This window comes from Hemitrygon akajei, chromosome 30 (assembly GCF_048418815.1).
Source record: "Hemitrygon akajei chromosome 30, sHemAka1.3, whole genome shotgun sequence".
NCBI lineage: Eukaryota > Metazoa > Chordata > Chondrichthyes > Myliobatiformes > Dasyatidae > Hemitrygon > Hemitrygon akajei.
This window is the reverse complement of record NC_133153.1, coordinates 11,303,050-11,322,957: the sequence shown is the minus strand read 5'-3', so window position 1 is coordinate 11,322,957 and position 19,908 is coordinate 11,303,050. Positions and strand designations below refer to the sequence as shown.

General features: G+C 43.7%; 1 protein-coding gene and 1 long non-coding RNA gene across 2 annotated transcripts in view; both read right to left on the bottom strand.

Annotated features, from left to right (window-relative positions):
- The window catches only part of LOC140718729 (uncharacterized), a 110,305-nt gene that overhangs the window by 56,039 nt on the left and 34,358 nt on the right, over window positions 1-19,908 (bottom strand). The window lies entirely within an intron of this gene.
- On the bottom strand, window positions 6,460-9,391 carry tlnrd1 (talin rod domain containing 1). Its single transcript, XM_073032990.1, has one exon. It carries the CDS (start codon window positions 8,258-8,260, stop codon window positions 7,211-7,213), a length of 1,050 nt encoding a protein of 349 aa, XP_072889091.1. The 5' UTR covers window positions 8,261-9,391; the 3' UTR covers window positions 6,460-7,210.

Genomic DNA, 19,908 nt, shown 5'->3' with positions numbered 1-19,908 from the left:
ACAAACCTGATTCTGATGTTATAACTGCGCACAGCACTAGTTATACCACAACCTGAATGCAGTTACACTACAGTCACATTACAGGAAGGATGCAATTGCAGTGGATTGTGCAGCGACTTACAAAGGTGCAGCCACAATGCAAAAACTGTAGCAACAGGTCAGCCAAGCTAGAAGTGGAACAGAGTCTGAAAGGTGACCTCACTTAGGTTGAAAATTACAAGGAAGAATTTACTTGCCTTAAAAGAGGTGCAAGAACAGTGGGTGGAAGGACATTGGCAAACACTGGTGTAATTCTACACTGCCATCTTGGAGAACATCCTCGCATCAACCAATACTGTCTGATTTGAAGCAGCACCCTCTCACAATATATGAAAACTACAGTGAGCAGAAAACTTCACTGGCCGCAGTCTATCGTCGCTGCGCAACTTGTATGTGTGCAGGACAATGAAGCTGGCAGCAAAAATCATCGCGGACACTCTCCCCCTGAAAACTGCCTTCTCCAAAGGCTCCTACAGGGCTATTAAAACAAAAAAATCATGCCATATTAAAAGTTTCTTCTCCCAGGCAGCCAATCTCAACAGTCATTCTAGTTACCTCCCACCTCCATCACTCCCGTCACTGTAATGCACTGTTAACATTTTAGCCCGATTGTTATTATGCTGCTTCCGTTGTAAATGCATGCGGGAATTTATATAGTTATACCCATATCCATACTACTACAGTAATGTTATTTTGTAAAATTCTTTATGATTATTGAATGTTGTTTTTGTTGCATGTTATGTCCACACACTACAGCAGGTTTATGGTGAATGAACTTAATCCTTGAGAAGTTTTCACGCCGAGGGTGGTTGGGGTTTGCAATTCACTGCCTGGCATCATAGAGGGAGCAGAAATACTCAGCGTATTTAAATAGCACTTGGTTGGGTAATTGAAGAGCCTTGACCTGCAGGGTTACAAAGCCCTGTACTGGAAGCTGGGGTTAGGTTAGAAAGTCCTACCTCTCAATGAGCACTGTGGACCAAATGGCCTTCTCCATACGGTAATTTTTCAGTAATGATTTTTATGACAAATCTCTTCCTATCATACATACAGATGATTGAAAAGTAGTCTAATACGTAAACTTTTATCAGTTATGCAGACAAAATATAACTTCAGGACATTTCAAGTCACATTCTGGCTAATAGTTTTACAGTCTTGTATTAACATAAAATGTAACAGCCAATTAGTATAGAGCAAACTAAAAATTTGAATAATGCTGATGCTGGAAATCTGAAGCAAAAACAGAAAATGCTGCTTTTCAATAGGTCTGTGACTTAAAATGCTGACTCTGCTTTAATTCCCCCAGATGCAGCCCGATCTGCTGCATATCTCCAACGTTTTCTGTTGGCTTTTAGTTTTACAGAGCAAAGGGATATTCTTTAAGAGGATGTTGATAGAGGAATGTTATTCAAGATATCAAGAACTCAATTCAGTGAGCTCGAATATCATATATCAACCCTTAAATACAGGCAGAGTAGTGGTTTCAAGTATCACCTCCAATAATGTGGCACTCCCTCTGTACTGCAGATCTCCAGAGTGGGACACTGTGCTTCGGCTGAGCCACAATAGATACCCATGGACAACCTTTTGACTGCATGCCTGTCCCTCCAGGTTCAAGGGTCAGTCACTTTCACTTGTATGTGGAAACTACTACAATAGGCCTTTCCACTCTTGTCCATCACTGACACAAAGAGCCACCCAGATACTAAATACACAAGTTGCAATTACATCATCAATAAAATCAAACTGATAAAAAAAATCTGGAAAATATTATATCATAGCTATTTATCCTGTCGTTGACCAAACAACCTCTACTTACTCCCACTGTAATGGGCCCTCTAAGAGATCTTGCTGTTGTTCCACTCATCACCCGGCCACCTTCTCATCCACTGAAATTTAACTTTTCTCACTTTCCCAGCTCTGACCAACCCAAGACTCAGATTTTCACAAATGCTGAGTTTCCAGCATTCTTAAGTTTGCAAGATAAGCTCCTCTTCCTACAATAATCATTAAAAAATAAGCTAAATAATCAAATGTATGGTAACCGTTCTTTGTGTGTTCACTGCAACTGATTTAAATTTCCAATACCAACAACCTACACAATTATGATTGGCAATAAACACTATAATTGCATTCAGCAGGATCACTACAGATAAATGTTAATCTTATCAGCAATTCAAACAGCTCGAAAATTAATGAAGAACACAGCAAAAGAGAAGCAGCCTAGATCTCCCAACAATTTTATTCAAAAGTAAGAGGTATTAAGAGTTGAGGATCCCTGGGGCACGATAAGTTTACACGGTATCAGAAAACAAGTTATGTACAAGGCTTCCTGATCAAAACTTGATGGATCTCAAGCAACCACAACAGAATAGAATTCAGGGTAGGATCAAACACTAAATTCAGCCAAGACCTCTCATTAGTACTACAGAGGGGAAGTGACAGCAGTGCCCTCTTTCAGACATTAAACAAGGTGTCCCCCATCAGGTGGGCTAGAGTCAACAATCCTCAACTAACTTATCCAGTCACTTTTTCTGTTGCAGATTGCATCACATTAAGCACCATGTTCCCAACATTACAACAGTGATCAACAGGAGGTTCTGAAAGGAACTATGAGATATCATGGAACAATACTTTATCAGGGCAAGTCTGCTCTTTTTAAAGAGACAATACATAACACGAAGGCCAAGAGAGCCCGATCACAGTCCCTGATCATCTCCCCCACTAGGTTTAGGCTTGCGAGCTGCTGATTGAGCAAACACTTGAGAGAGAATGCCTTTGGACGTGACCTGCGACTGTTCATTGCAGAATGCACCAGTATAAAAACAAATACCGATGCGATTAATGATCATACAAGACTATATAAGATCCATCACTGGTTTATCTTTTTGCTTGGAATTGTACTTGCATTTATGATGAACCTTTAAGGCATTAGAGGGGCGTCATCAAGCACAATTTGACAAAGTTAACATGAAATTTTAAGGCAAGTGATCAAAGCCTAGTCAAAGTTTCTTTTAAGAAAAAGAGGAATATCTTATAGGAGGTGAACTGGCAAGGGTCAGAGGGGAAATTCCAGAGCTCAGGACTAGGTACGTGGACGCACAGCCAGCAACAGGGGAGCAATTACAATTGAGCATTTCTGTAGTACGATTTTGAAGATGGGAGTTAGAGGCCAGGGGCAAGGAGAGGTTGAGGCAGGGTTTTGAGATGTCTGTGTCACTAGTAAGATTAGCGTTTATTGAGGCAATGTACTATGGAACAGGAAATCCATATAGCACACTGAATACAGGGTTGATGGGTGAACAGATTGAAGATTAGGCAACAAGCTGTCACGTTTTACAAGAGTCCAAGTTGGAAAATGGTAGAATAATCACACCTGATATAATATACGAAAAAATTCTAGTAAGTCTAACTTTAAGACCTTTTATATTTTCTCAAACAGAATCCTTAAAGCTAGTTTATTACTGTCTCTTGTACATAAACAATGTCATTTTAAAAAATTAAATCCTTTCCTAGAATGTTATTAAATAAACTCAGCTCTGTAACACTAACAACTTCCATTTTCACAGCAGATTAACGTAGTAAATATGTCAGTGATAAACACAATGCCTTTGACAATTTTAGATCTGAATGACCCACTGTAAATTAAGAGCATGGCCCTCCAGAACACGCCATTAAATAACAGGTTTAAATTACGGCAATGGAGCTGTAGTGAACCAGGGTAATCAACACTTTCCCCATCGAAACCCCCACAGGCACAGTATGACACTACTACTGTCAATTTGGCAAGTGTCTCCAATGACCTGTGACACAGATTATCAGCATTCACACTTGCTCCAGCTAGTGGGTCGGAGGAAAACGCTAGGTGCCCAACTATGGGCTAGTAATAGAGTGGCTTTCCTGCTTGGCCAATCAAAGCCAGAGTCCAAATCCTGGCAAACGCCAACTTATGTAGTCGTTGAAAAGATGCAGTCTATCTCTTTAAGGATAATTAGAGAAGGGCAAAAAGAAACTTGAGAACTATTTTAACCTAACTACACTTTATTGGAAAACAAGAGAATTAATTGCAACAGTGGCTTTTTATCCTTTTCAAGTCAGACATACAGAACAAATTGGACTATAACAGGTGTCCACCTCATCCTATTGGGAACCCCACCGGAAAATTCAAATATTAAAATGAATGTCCAAAGTACAAGTTCGTGATTAACAATTATTATGATGACTTCAGTGCTATTTATGAGTGAAATGCTTTGAGAACCCAAAACCATTAGGACAACTTTGGGTGGAAGAGGTTCGGGAAATGCATAACTAGTGTACTTTGCAATCCCATTAAGCTGGAGACAAATACACTTCTGTCAGAAATTTAAGTTGCTTCTCAATAATAAGCTGTTGTATCAAGCATCTATGGATAGGTGAAATGATGCATCTCTCTGTACGTTTTAATGTACAAGCCACAAATACAGTACTGTGCAAGAATTTTAGTCACTATATATAGAGCTAGGGTGCCTAAAACTTGTTTGTACTATACTCTAGTAAATTTTCATGTACTGCACTGTGGTGCAGCTGCAAACAGAACAAAAAGCACAGAACTCATGACATGTGTGAGTGATGATAAACCCAATTCTGATATGGGGCTCTATTGTGGGCTGAAAGTGGGAAGGGAATCATGTTTGGGAAAAGGGGAAGGGAGCAGGAAGCATCAGAGAGACATTCTGCCACGATCAACTGACCACTTGTTTGGAAATCCAGTGACCTTGCCTGGTGTCTGCACCCCTGGCATTCCTCCCCTGCCTCCTGTCCCACACTCTTCCCACGTGGCTCTACCCTCACCATTCCCAAGATCCTTTGCTCCTACCGGATTTAGACTTGTTCTCCAGTCCACGTTGACAAATACAGTACTGTGCTGAAGGCTAGTCTTTAAAGCTATTATCGAGAAAAAACTGATTGTGTAAAGCCCCGCCTATAGCTAAGCTTCAAAATTTCTTCATTATGCCTCTTAATTTGAAGGGACAGAATTGTAAGGCTTTATTACATAACCCACTTATCATCAGAATGGCAGCCAATTCCTGACCAGGGCATAACATGTTATTTGTATTAAAAGTCACAGCATATTGGATACAATTAAATTTCACCTAGCAAGCTGAAGACTGAAAATCTGACAAAAAATGTAAGAAGAAAATTAAGATTGGTGTAGGATCAGTGTGGATGAATAATTGGTAACACAAATAATGGGTTGAAGAGCATGATTTCATGCCCACAGAAACCACAGATTGATCAGGGACAGATCTCCCCCCCCCCCCCCCCGACCCCCCAGGAATGCCACAAAGAAAGAAATGGACATTGAGTAGCTCAGAGGTTTAGGAAAGAAAATTCTAAAAGTCAGGTTAAATTCTAGGATTTTCACAGAACCAGAATGGGAAGGTTCAGAGAGTGGGGGAAAGGAGGGCTTTGAAAAGAATCGGAATAGAATGCAGCTCGGTAAGCACAGGGGAAAAAGGCAAATGGGCATGGTACAGGTCAGAATACGGATAGGAGAGTTTTACAGAGGGAAAGGGGGTCTTTGGAGAGTGAAGTCCAGCAGTGGGAACGGTGTACATTTCAGCAGAAGTGGCTGAGCTTGGGTGTGCATTCCACGGTAATGTCAGATTTCAATTCAGTTTTTCCAAATTCTGAAAATAAAAACTGAACCTTAATTAGGTGATTGTGGCATTATCTATGTGTTGCCCTTCCCTAAAAGACAGGTTATTACCCAGTCTTTATACATCTCAGCCTCACATCCACGATTACTAACTGCTGTCCTGAATTAGCCCAGCAAACCTTTCACTGCACTACAAACAGAAAGGAAGCTCGGCCCTAGGAAATTAGGAGTGGACCATAACTGCCAGCCTCAACAGTGACACTTACACCTCGTGTTAGAATAAAGGGATATTAATGAGTTAACTCTCTCAGTGAATCAGGTGATTTAAACTGCATGTGGGAGACATCATAGAGAACTGTGCTTTGACCTACACTTATGGTGAGGTAGTCTAAACTTCACTATGATGACTTCCACAAAACCAGTGACATTACAGCAAAAGAAAGTTAAAGAATATTGTTTATATAAACACTCCAGTCCTTTAGCTTTTGTTGTGGCTGTTTGCAAACACTGATTAAATTGTTAAATACAGCACAGTATTAAGAAACACACCCTCCACCTTGTCAATTATGATCAAAGGATGTCATAGATAATATTTGTACATATCTGGAATACAACATGCTCTTATAGACTCAAGTTAGGCACCCACAACAACAGCATCCATTCATGAGTTCTTTGCACCTGCTGATATTTACTTCACAATATTTTCCCCAAAATATAATGGAACTTACACAATAGAACACAAAACTCTCACTAAGCTCTTTTAACAAAAAAAAAGGCTCATGAGAAACATAACAATTTTAATGTTGAAATAAATACTCCAGTACATGCAAGAAAACTTGACAGACTTCCACGTCTGGCAAATAGTGTAAAACTGAAAAAAAAACAAACACTCACAGCAGCTTTATCCCAACTTTTAGAATCGAGACGTGAAAAGATCACGATCACAAATGCACACTCCCTTTCACTAACACCAGATTCACTTCTCTCTTACCACTTGATTCCACAGAACACACATACCCAAAGGAGCTACATTCCATCCCGCTGTCAATGTGTGTGTGTGTGTATGTGCGTGTGTGTGTATTTATTGTAAATTGAGGTAAAAACCCTTCTAAACCATAATGGCCATTGAGTTGATATGATTTATCATTGAGTCTTATAATGATGGTGGGATAACCGGAAGACACTGACTTTGAACCGCACCCAGCACGATTAAGCCTTTTGTAATTCTTTGTTTTGTCTGTCCTAATTACTTAAAACTTCTAAATTTACAACACTTGTCGGTCCCTATTCTGTCGCCGAGGGGAGTGGGATGAACTGGAGAGCTCTTTCAAAGAGCTGTCACAGGCACAATGGGCTGAGTGGCCGCTCTCGCTCTGCATCAATCTCTGTGAACTGGAGGGGAGGGGGGGTTTTGCAATCCCCACCACCACCTCCGCCCCTCAGACACACACACAACACACCAGTGCCCGAGGATTCTTTGGTATTAGGAGGGAACAACGTCTCTTGTGTTAATAAGGACGGGGAGGAGGGAGGTTAATTCACAGAATGGCAATTGAGTGACGGTAAAGTCCTGGGCGAGGTCCTGTCCCGCAGCGCCTGCGACAGCAAGTTGCAGCCGTCCGACACGGCCAGGGCGGAGTTCTGGAGGCGCTGCCGGTAGTCGGGCGCCTTGCTGCTGTCCGAATGGAGCGCGATGTCGCGGAGGCACTGGGTGAGCAGCACGCAGGCCGACACCACGCTCATGGCGCCGCCCAGCACGGCCGTCTGGACGGCGCGGCCCTCGGGGCTGACGGAGGCCGCCTTGCCCAGGAACTGCGGCTCGGTGGCAAAGCCCACCAGGGCGTGGACGGACTGCACCAGCGGCCCGCCGAAGAGCACGCAGCGGGCGCGGGTGGCCTCGCACGGCCGCGACTTGAGCTCCCGCACGCAGGCCAGCAGCGCCGTGGCGCTGGAGCTCATGCACTTGACACTGAGCTTGAACTGCTCCTTGGCGAAGCGGTCGCGGCTGCTCTCCGAGGCCAGCACGCAGGCGTCCGTCAGGCTCTTGAGGCCTCGGGAGATGTTGCGGGAGAGCTCGAGCAGCAGCTGCGGGCTCAGCTCGGAGACGGGCGCCGTGCGCAGCAGGCTGCAGCTGTGCTCCACTTCGTGGCGGGCCCGGCTCATCCGGTAGCGATCCACCAGGCCGGCGACGGCCGCCTGCGAGCCGGGCGCCTCGGCCGCCGCCAGGTAGGCGGCGTGGGCCGACGACTCGACCAGCGCCACCACCAACTCGCACATCTCGGCCAGGCTGTCGCCCACCTCGGCGTACTTGCCCATGTTGAGCTGGCTCTGCACGTCGTGGGTGAGGATGGAGAGACCCTTGGTGCGGGCGATGACGGCGTCCCGGCTCTTGTCGAAGGACTCCACCGAGGCCGGCGAAAGGCTGTCCGTGTTGACCGGCCGGTTGTCGCTGGACAGCAGGAGCAGGTCGGCCACCAGTTGCATCTTGCTCTTGCACATGTCGCATATAAAGACGAGTCTCCTCCTCTGCTGGGAGCTGATGCCGCTGCTGCTCGTCGACTTGGCCGAGCCGCTGTTAGCCATGGTGCCGAGCGGCCCCTTGCATGCCGCTTGTGTGACCAGCGCAGTTCCGATTCAGCCCAGTATCCCTCTCTGCCCGCATCATCGTTCCATCAATGGAGCAGAAAGGGGGGAAAATAACAACAGAAGTACACCAGAAGCCTTTTTTTCCTCCCTCCAGGAGTTGAGGAGAAACCGGGATGCTTTGTAAACAAGTACTGGACGGACCTTTCAATTCCTTTCGTCCACACAGCTAGAAGCGCATGTTCTCCGTCCGAGAGCCCACAATCTCCCGGCTCTGTACATGATGACCCTTTGCTGTTGGATACTTTATCTCACGTCGCGAATCCTCTTCACTGTCTTTAACTGTATAGATCGAAACGGAAGGGGTTAAAAGTAACCTTTCACACAGTACATCGCTTCACTTTTCACTTCTTCCTGGGCTTACCCGCTACTGGATCCACACTGCTGGGAGAATTAAACTCCCGCAACACAAAACCTGTTCCTTTTTATCTCAAGCTTTCCTCTTCCGATCATTCAGCGTTTAGTGGGGAAAGGATTGCTTAAAAAATAACCCAGAAGTTACTGTCAGTTGTAAAAAATAAAATTCAAGCACCAGCGCTGTAATTCCAGTGGGTCCTGTTGTGTTGGAATGACAAAGTTACCCAGGAGTCTGCATCTCCTATCAGGAAGCACAGGGAGGGTGTGGCTGCACTCGGACTGGCCGCTTGTTAAACACCGAAAGAGCCAACGGTAGTTTGAGGGACAAGTTTACAATTCCAGAGTCACAATTAAACCACTGCGAACGAGCAGGACGCGCCCATCAGAAGAATCTGGTACCTTCTCCCCACCAGCAGAGGAAAAAAAAATGCCTCGCTTTCCCTAGTGAGAATTCGGCATTAACGCGCCTTGATCTGCGAATCTATCAATCCTTCCTGAGGCCCCAACGTGGGCGCTCTCAGCTGTCGGTCCAGGGATGAAATTAAACCGCTGCCACCATCGGCTCATGATAATCCATTCGGAACCATCCTCCAGCTCAAAGTTTGGTTGCTGCGAGTTTCCCGCTATGAATAAAAGGATGGAAGTTGCCCCGATCTCTCGCTGCACGGACTTCCCCCGAAGTCCTTCATGAAATAAAACGTCAATTACAGAAATGGCATAAGCAACACTGTGACGCCACGCCGGACCAATCAGAGGAGAGACAGTCGCCGAAGACTTTCCAAATGGAATGTCGATACTCCACTGCGCGGCCAATCGGAGATGAGCACAGGGGCGGTATTTCCGTTAAAAAGTTACATTGGGCTGGGGGGGCGTGTGGGTGGGACGCTGGAGCAGTTCATTCATTGCTGTCGCTTAAACGGCGGGCTATGGTTTTTATACCGTGGGGACAATAAGGTGGAAGCAGTTCGGGCAAAGGAGATCGGAAAGGCAGATAGAGAAAGCGTCAAGTTCCAGGAAATCTATTATACTGAGGTTTTGCATTAATTCGTTCGAGTTACAAAGCTGGTTTTCTTTGTAACCCAAATTTAAAGGCGTTTCTCAGTGCCGGTTCGCGCAAAATTGTAATAAAATCTGCTTTTTTCTTCCTGGTTAACAATTAGAAGCCAGCGAAGTTCGAAAGTAAATGGTGACTTCGAAGAAGCTACAGGCCGACACTAAGCATTTTCTGTTGTTTTCGGTTTCACCATTTGCAGTTATTTTTAAATCCGTGTGTGTAGTTAAACGATTGGTGAACAGATTGCAATGTGTCATTGGTCATGTGACAATTTTCACCCTCCTCCCCCAAACAATGATAAAAACAGAATCTAGCGCAAAATATAACAGTAAAACGGTTTAAAACGGACTTCAAAACTTGCAGGGGTGGGGAACGGCCATAAACATGTAGGTTTTTTTGTTATGAAAAAGACATTGAAAAATTATGGAAAACAGAATTGAGAGGCTTTCTTTCTCTTGTATTCCTCCCTCTACTCTCACAGGAAAGCATCCTAAATACCTTCTTTACCACTCTCTTGACTTGATCTACTGCCTTTAAGAACCTGGAAGCGTATTCAAGTGTCGTTTGCCACTCAAAATATGCCTATTTATAGAATATTCCATTATGGCACCACCCCAGATGCCTTATCTCACTCTTCCTGTGTTATATTCCATTTACCATTTTCTTGCTCAGCAGATCAGGCCATCTGTACCTCCCTACTTTCCTCCTCACTGTCACGGCCAATTATATCTACTAATTCATTGCCTGTTAGTGTTACACAGAAAAATTGTAAATAAGTACTAAGCTCTGTAAAAAACACAAAATGCTGGCAGAACTCATCAGGCCAGACAGCATCTATGGGAGGAGGTAATAACGATGTTTCGGGCCGAAACCCTTCATCAGGAGTGAAGTAACATGGGATGGTCGAGGGGGGGGATAAGAAGTGGGGGGAGGGATAAAGTAGAGAGCTGGGAAGTGATAGGCTGGAGGGAAATGGGCTAGGGGGAAGGTGGAGAATTATGGGAAATAAAAGAGAAAGAAAGGTAGGGCTGGGGGGAGACATTATAGTGAAGGGGGAAAAAGAGAGTGAAAGAGAACCAGACTAAAATAATAGATAGGGATGGGGGCCAGGGGTATCAATGGAGGTCAGTGAGTTGGATGTTCATACCGGCAGGAAGGAGGCTACCTAGGCGGGAGATAAGGTATTGCTCCATTGACCTGTGTGTGGCCTCATCTTGACGGTAGAGGAGGCCATGGACAGACATATCGGAGTGGGAGTGGTCTGTGGAATTGAAGTGTGTAGTCACAGGGAGATCCCGCCACTGCTGGAGGACCGAGCGCCGGTGTTCGGCAAAACGGTCTCCCAGTCTGCGGCGGGTCTCCCAATGTATAAAGGGCCACTTCGGAAGCACCGGATGCAGTATATCACCCCAGATGACTCGCAGGTGAAGTGGTGCCTCACCTGAAAGGACTGTCTGGGGCCTGGGATGGTGGTGAGGGAAGAAGTGTGGGGGCAGGTGTAGCACTTCTTCCGTTTGCAGGGATGAGTGCCCAGAGGGAGGTCGGTGGGGAGGGATGGGGGTGATGAATGGACAAGGGAGTCGCGTAGGGAGCGATCCCTGCGGAAAGCCGAGAGTGGGGGGAGGGGAAGATGTGGCTGGTGGTGGGATCACGTAGGAGATGGCGGAAGTTACGGAGGATTATACGTTGGCTCTGTAAGATGTTCAGTAACTATTCTCCTCCAATCACAAAAACCCCTGCCAAACATTATCCTTTGTGAATTTTCAATCCACTCTGGGGCTATAGACTGTAGAAAAGAGCAATACAGCAACAGACTGTGTTTTCAGGGACCATGATGCCAATGTCATCTAATTTAATCCTTTCTGCCTATATAATGTCCACATCTATTACCTCACTTATACGTTTTAAACATTATCATATCTGCATCTACTACATCCCCTAGGTTACACATTCCAGGCACCTACTGTAGAAAAAAAAACTTCCCTTGTATATCTCCTTTAAACTCTCCTCCTGTCACTTTAAAACTATGCCCTCTAGTATTTGACATTTCCATGCTGTTAAGTATCTGCCCAATCTGTGGTTCTCAGTATTATATAGTGCTACAGAGAAAACAAGCCAAAATTGTCAAACCCCTCCTTATAGCTAATTCTCTCCAATTCAGGCAATGTCCTAGAATACCTCTTTCTCATTCTTTGCAAAGCCCTCACATGCTTTCTACAAAGAAGCTATCTCAATGCAGACCGTAGCCTGATGCCAGCTTGAAAAATTATATATACTAAATTAAAAAACTATATAATCTATACTCTGCAGCAGTTCTGTATATCGTAGTTGGACTATTTAGTGAAAGATTAACCTAATACTAGCTGCGTTTAGTCTGTATCTTATATTGTTGCAATGTGCAGCAAGCTGAATTTTATGTTCATAAAATATGGCAGGATACTTGGTAGTGTGGAGGAGCAGAGGGATCTGGGGGTGCATGTCCAAAGATCCCTGAAAGCTGCCTCACAAGTAGATAGGGTAGTTAAGAAAGCTTATGGGGTGTTAGCTTTCATAAGTCGAGGGATAGAGTTTAAGAGTTGCGATGTAATGATGCAGCTCTATAAAACTCTAGTTAGGCCACACTTGGAGTACTGTGTCTAGTTCTGGTCGCCTCACTATAGGAAGGATGTGGAAGCATTGGAAAGGGTACAGAGGAGATTTACCAGGATACTCAACACGTACAAACAAGCTGGATTAATTCAGCAGGTCGGGCAGCATCCGTTGAAAGGAGCAGTCAACGTTTCGGGCCGAGACCCTTCGTCAGGACTGAAGGGGGTGGGGGTCTCGGTCCGAAACGTTGACTTCTCCTTTCAACGGATGCTGCCCGACCTGCTGAGTTCATCCAGCTTGTTTGTATGTGTTGATTTGACCACAGCATCTGCAGTGTATTTTGTGTTTACCAAGATGCTGCCTGGTTTAGAGAGTATGGATTATGATCAGAGATTGAGGGAGCTCGGGCTTTACTCTTTGGAGAGAAGGAGGATGAGAGGAGACATGATAGAGGTGTACAAGATATTAAAGAGGAATAGATAGAGTGGATAGCCAGCGCCTCTTCCCCAGGGCACCACTGCTCAGTACAAGAGGACATGGCTTTAAGGTAAGGGGAGGGAAGTACAAGGGGGATATTAGAGGAAGGTTTTTCACTCAGAGAGTGGTTGGTGCGTGGAATGCACTGCCTGAGTCAGTGGTGGAGGCAGATACACTAGTGAAATTTAAGAAACTACTAGACAGGTATATGGAGGAATTTAAGGTAGGGTGTTATATGGGAGGCAGGGTTTGAGGGTTGGCACAACATTGTGGGCCGAAGGGCCTGTAATGTGCTGTACTATTCTAAGTCTTTGATGATTGTGTTTCCACTTACTCTGGTAAATGAGCCTAGCTCCTTACATTCACAAATCACCCCTTCAAGAACAGCTGCTTCCCTTCAACCATTTAGGTCTGAATCAACCTGCACAACTCTAATCACTACCTCACTACTGTATTTTAACACTAACCACTTTGCACTACAATCGACTTTATAGTTGTTGATCTCTTTGTGTTCTCTCTCGTTTAAAAAATGTGGACAATTGATGTTTCACTTGTGAATGATGTGTATCTGGTGTTGTGTGCTGTGTGACACTGTTGATGTAACTGATGTTTTTCATTGCACCTGTGCAAAACTTGTGCCCATGACAATCTGTTGTCTACATTCTGGCAGTGTGTTTTTGGGCTGATCGGGTGATCTGGCCGCTGTCTTCAGTGCCATCTACCGGCCTCTCGCTCACTGCTGCCAGAGTGATCTTTCTCTCCCTCGATGCTGTTGGAGGATGATGCCGGAGGAAAGTGTAATCAACATGGATTGTGGACTCCAAATCACGTTTATGACATGTTCTAGTTCTGGTTGCTCCTTTTTTTTGCTGCTTTGGGCGATTTTTGAATCAGTGCGGCCTGCAGGTGACAAGCTCTGAGCTTTTGATTTTGTGTTTTCTATTCTATTTTTTCACTTTTTTTTGTTGCAGTTTGCCCGATTTTGTTATTTTTGAAGGTGGGGATGGTGATGTTTTTTTTTGAACGGGTTCCATGGTTTTTCTTTGCTTCGTGGCTGTCTCTGGGAAAGAGAAATCTCAGGGTTGTATACTGCATACTTTGATAATAAATGTACTTTGACAATCAATTTTAGCAATTTAATAAATACAATGTTTAAACCTTATCAGTGTTGAATGGAAGAGGAGAGCCGGTCAGTAACTTCATGTCACTCTTTAAAACATTGCACCGCTGTCCAGTTGAGCTTATCCTTTCCCACTCACAAAAACTCTGAAGCTGCCCTGTTTTCCAAGCAACACTGAAAGTAAAGGATATGGATACTACTTTAAGATTGATTTAATAAGGAACTGTTCAGTCATTCCTTTAAAGGATTTTTTGAACACTTCCAGAGGGGGGAAAAAAGCATCCAGCACTTTCCCAGTGTATATGATGAAATAAACTCTTCTTGGGCTTTCATCCAGGTACAGATATCGATGATAACTGATGTTTCGATGAAAAACTCGACCATCTTCATCAGGAATGATGTCTGGGCACGTCTAGTCTGGTGGTATTTATACCCCCGTAGACCGTCCCTCTTGATTGATTAGTCCTCATCCAATCAGGTTTCTGCTCTCCCACCATGTTTACAATCGAATCCCAGTTATACTTAGAGTGAGACTGTTAAAATTCTTTTCCTCTAGTTTTATTTCAATGGCTCCCTTTACCAGGCGGTCCCAAAAGCCATCGGTGCTGCACAGTAGTTTTGTGCCACTGAAGACAGCATTTGCTTCCCGAGAAATGGACATTTTTAAAAAAAATATGATGTGCAATATGAAAATGACCATGCTAGCTTCCAGCTAACAACTGGTGGTGTCCAATTACCAAGTTTTATGTGGCAGATAGAAAAATAAATCAAAGGAGCAAAAATAATGTTTTCAATAGATAGGTTTATAGGTTAATGCAGTTCTAAAGAAACTGGAAAATTTCAAGGGATTTATAAATAAGAATTAAAGCCATAAACCTGTTATTTTGTTATTTTTAAAATCTAAACACTTGAATAATTAATAAAATATATTTGTAAATTAGACTCATGCTGCAGAGCTTCACGTACTGAGTGCAGATGCAACCTCTTTCTCCATCTGCTGCCTCCCAATGAGCCAATAACATTAATCATTTTCCAGGATCATTGGCATCAACTGCAAAAGTCCAATTACAGAACATTAAGCATACAGACAATTCTGTGTAGGTCAGTTTTCTTCAACAAACACCTGATGGCCTTGTATGAGTTGATATGGCTGCTGGATTCCACCTTGTCCCCACATTTCCCTTACCCTCAGCTATCAACTCAGTCTTCAGAACTAAACTTCTTTAAAATCTATCTTTGCCCTTGCAATTTACAAACCCATCCTCCAATTTCAATGATCGGAAAAACAAGCTTCAAAACCTGGGCCACTGTACCTCCCTCTGCAACTGTACCCTTGACTTCGTAATCAAGTCGTAATATCTCCTCTTTGCAGACAATCAGCACTAGTGCACATCAAGGATGTGCACTTAGCCCACTTCTCTACTCCCTCTACACTCATGGATACGTGGGTAGGCACAGCTTAAATGGCATCTATAAGTTTGCCAATGACAACACTTGTTGGTGATGAGGAGGTGCACAGGAGTAAGATCAGCTGGTTGAGTGGTGTCAGAGCAACAACCTTGCATTCAGTGTTAGCAAGACCAAAGAATTGATTGTGAACCTCAGGAAGGAGAAGTTAGGAGAACACACACAAATCCTCATTCAGAGGTCAGAGGTAGAAAGGGTAAACAGTTACAAGTTGCCGAGGGTCAACATCTTGGAGGGTCTATCACAAATGATGTAATCATGAAGAAGGCAGCAGCTATACTTAATTAGGAATTTGAGGAGATTTGGTATGTCACCGAAGACTCTAGCAAATTTCTACATGTGTAACCTGGAGAGCATTCTGACTGGTTGCATCACTGCCTGGTAAGGAGGCTCCAATCTGCAGATCAAAAGAAGCTGCAGAGGGTTGTAATCTCAGCCAGCTCCAACACAGGCACAACACTCCCCACCACTGAGGACCATTGCTGGCAGCATCCATCATTAAGCACCTCACCATCTGAGATTTGCCCTCTTCTCATTACTGCCGTTAGGGAGAAGGTACAGGAACACCCCAACTCAGTGTTTTAGGAACCACTTCTTCCTCTCTGCCATCAGATTCCTGAATGTTCCATAAACACAACGTCGCTATTCCTCTTTTGCATAGTTTTATTATTTATTTTTTATGTTATAGTAATTCTTACGTCTTGCCTGTAGTGTGGCAGGAGCACAACAAATTCCACAACATATATCAGTGATAATAAACCCAATTCTGGTTTGGTTCATGTCTCTCTTTTGTGGAACTCCTTGTTTGAACACCTTCAATCTGTTTACTCCCATGATTCAGTCCCTAATCATACCTTAGCACGGTCACAAATTATGTTTTAGCTTATTGTTATCATAGTAAAGCAATTTCTATTATTTTCCTTGACCTTGCTACAGCCTTTGACATGATGAACATAGCATTGTCCTTTCAGGATACTTGTTTATATTGATGATGTCCGTACCTGGTTCCACTACAGAGCCAGAGAATCGCCTGCATTTGGTTCCCTTTCCCATTCAGTAGAGTCCCACAGGAATTAGCCAACATTTACCCTTAGAGCTTTCCTATATCTCAACTATGTAGACAAACTCCAACTCTCCGCCAACCTCTAAACTCTTCCTGTGCCTCTAATTGCTGCCTTAACATCAATCTTAAATAAGGGGAAGTTTTCTTTAATTACATATTGGGTAGACTGAAAGCATTGTTTGGACTTTAAAGCTAATAACTCCACCCTTTTTGTTTGCAGTCAGAAATTAATTTTACAGTTTATTATCACAGCATCTTATATGATGGTGCACTGAGGCTGAGTTCCAGGATCCCCTTTTGAGCAAGGGTGCATACAGCTACCATTAATGTTCCAGCTCAAAAGTAACCAAGAGTTTCCAGTGTTCCTGATTTTCATTCTGTCACAGCTAATGTCCTGATGAATCCCCAGTTCCTACTGGCACATCTAAATTATTCAAACCATTCCGCCCTCCCACTTTGTACCCTGCTAAGTTCCATCACACCCAAAGCCTGAGTTCCTGATTTCCAACTTGGGCCACCACCAGTGTGGTTGCCAGGCTACAATGGCCACAGTCCAACAATACCTGGTTTCAGTTTTTGTCTGATCATTGTTTTTGGTCAATTGTACTGGATGAACCTCATCAGCATGCCACTTGTCAAGTTATCATCAACCAGCGTAAGGAAACTCGAGTGATCAGCAGTTCAAGGTGGCCAGTGAGAGGAAACTGCCAATGAGTCTGTTGAGGAAGGGAATTTTCCTGGGAAATTATTAGGATATTCCTGTCTGGGTGAAGGCTCAAATTTCCTGTTGGGAACTGAAGGACATATCATGGCTCACAAGCAGATGTAAAAGTCAAGCTCCATTAATCTGGCACGCCTCAGGATTAGCAGATTGCTTGGACTATCAGGTGTTGTTTTATTGATATGTCGGCAATATTTAATTCACTTTATTTAGGACGTTACACAGGTAACACTTCCACAAACCTGTCAAGAGTTTAAAAAGGAGCAAAGGAAGCTGAACCAGGGTGAGTTAAATAGCAATATGGGACTGGAGCCCCAGTGAGTGGACAGGGAGTGTATCGTCACTGATTGTGCCAGATGATGAACTATTGTGCAGACAGCAGATTATTGGGCTTTATTTTAATTAACCACCAAGGCCGTTCTAGCAAGTGCAGGCTGGTGGAAACTCATCACTGATCACCAGCTCAGGGCAATCTTCAAAGAATTAGTTACTGCATCATTGGGGCCTGATCTGAATGTAGAATAGGGTATAAGAAATAGACAGTTCAGCTGCTCAAAGAATTTAATACTATCGCAGTCACCCTTTTCCTCGGTGCTACTTTGCTGGACTAACCTCACATCTCTTCCCTCCCTTAAAATCCAAAAGCCTGTTCATCGCTGTTTTGAGTATATTTCACAGCCCTCTTGGGTAGAGACTGCCAAAGATTTCCCACTCTCTTGGGGAAGAAATCAAGAACAAGTTCAAGTTCAAGTTTATTGTCATCCAGCCATACACATATATATAGAGAGCTAAAAGAAACACAATTCCTCTGGGGCCAGTTTGCAACACACAGCACATAAGAGTTACGATCCGGCACAGACAGTCACTAAATAACATTAGGTCAAGCCCCTGAGTGACATAGCCTGAAAACTGACGGGTTGACATAAAGTGCAAGGTGAATGTTTATGTAAGACAGTATAATGTTACTAGCCCGATTATTATAAAACAAGCAGTCATATAAATACGTGAAACAGCGGCAATAAAAGATGAAAAATGACCAGTACAGGATGAGAGAGTGTCGGTGAGTAGAGGAGTTGGGGTGGGGGGCACGGCAGGGCATTTAGCCAGGGCAGGGGTTCCCAACCTCTTATATGCACCTTACTACCACCTAACAGTAGTAGTGAGGTTGGGGATGGCATTAAACAGGAAATTAGAAATGCGTGCAATAAAGGAACAGTAGTTATAATAGGTGACTTCAATCTATATATAGATTGGGTGAACCAAATTGGTAAGGGTGCTGAGGAAGAGGATTTCTTGGAATGTATACGGGATGGTTTTCTAAACCAACATGTTGAGGAACCAACTAGAGAGCAGGCCATTCTAGATTGGGTATTGAGCAATGAGGAAGGGTTAGTTAGCAATCTTGTCGTGCGAGGCCCCTTGGGTAAGAGTGACCATAATATGGTGGAATTCTTCATTAAGATGGAGAGTGACATAGTTAATTCAGAAACAAAGGTTCCGAACTTAAAAAGGGTAACTTTGAAGGTATGAGAGGTGATTTAGCTAAGACAGACTGGCAAATGATACTTAAAGGGTTGACGGTGGATATGCAATGGCAAGCATTTAAAGATCGCATGGATGAACTACAAGTGTTCATCCCAGTTTGGCAAAAGAATAAACCAGGGAAGGTAGTGCACCTGTGGCTAACAAGGGAAATTAGGGATAGTATCAATTCCAAGGAAGAAACATACAAATTAGCCAGAAAAAGCAGCACACCTGAGGACTGGGAGAAATTCAGAGTCCAGCAGAGGAGAACAAAGGGCTTAATTAGGAAAGGGAAAAAAGATTATGAGAGAAAGCTGGCAGGGAACATAAAGACTGACTGTAAAAGCTTTTATAGATATGTGAAAAGAAAAAGATTGGTTAAGACAAATGTAGGTCCCTTACGGTCAGAAACAAGTGACTTGATCATGGGAAACAAGGACATGGCAGACCAATTGAATAACTACTTTGGTTCTGTCTTCACTAAGGAGGACATAAATAATCTTCCAGAAATAGTAGGGGACCGAGGGTCTAGTGAGATGGAGGAACTGAGGGAAATACATGTTAGTAGGGAAGTGGTGTTAGGTTAATTGAAGGGATTAAAGGTAGATAAATCCCCAGGGCCAGATGGTCCGCATCCCAGAGTGCTTAAGGAAGTAGCCCAAGAAATAGTGTATGCATTAGTGATAATTTTTCAAAACTCCTTAGATTCTGGATTAGTTCCTGAGGATTGGAGGGTGGCTAATGTAACCCCACTTTTTAAAAAAGGAGGGAGAGAGAAACTGGGGAATTATAGACCGGTTAGCCTGACATCAGTGGTGGGGAAAATGCTAGAGTCGGTTATCAAAGATGAGATAACAGCACATTTGGAAAGAGGTGAAATCATCGGACAAAGTCAGCATGGATTTGTGAAAGGAAAATCATGTCTGACAAATCTTATAGAATTTTTTGAAGATGTAACTAGTAGAGTGGATAGGGGAGAACCAGTGGATGTGGTATATTTGGATTTTCAAAAGGCTTTTGACAAGGTCCCACACAGGAGATTAGTGTGCAAACTTAAAACACACGGTATTGGGGGTATGGTATTGATGTAGATAGAGAATTGGTTGGCAGACAGGAAGCAAAGAGTGGGAATAAATGGGACCTTTTCAGATTGGCAGGCGGTGACTAGTGGGGTACCACAAAGCTCAGTGCTGGGACCTCAGTTGTTTACAATATA

Bases quoted from the DNA above. Each gene is read 5' to 3' on its own strand.
- tlnrd1 (XM_073032990.1), bottom strand. From the start codon at position 8,260: ATGGCTAACAGCGGCTCGGCCAAGTCGACGAGCAGCAGCGGCATCAGC.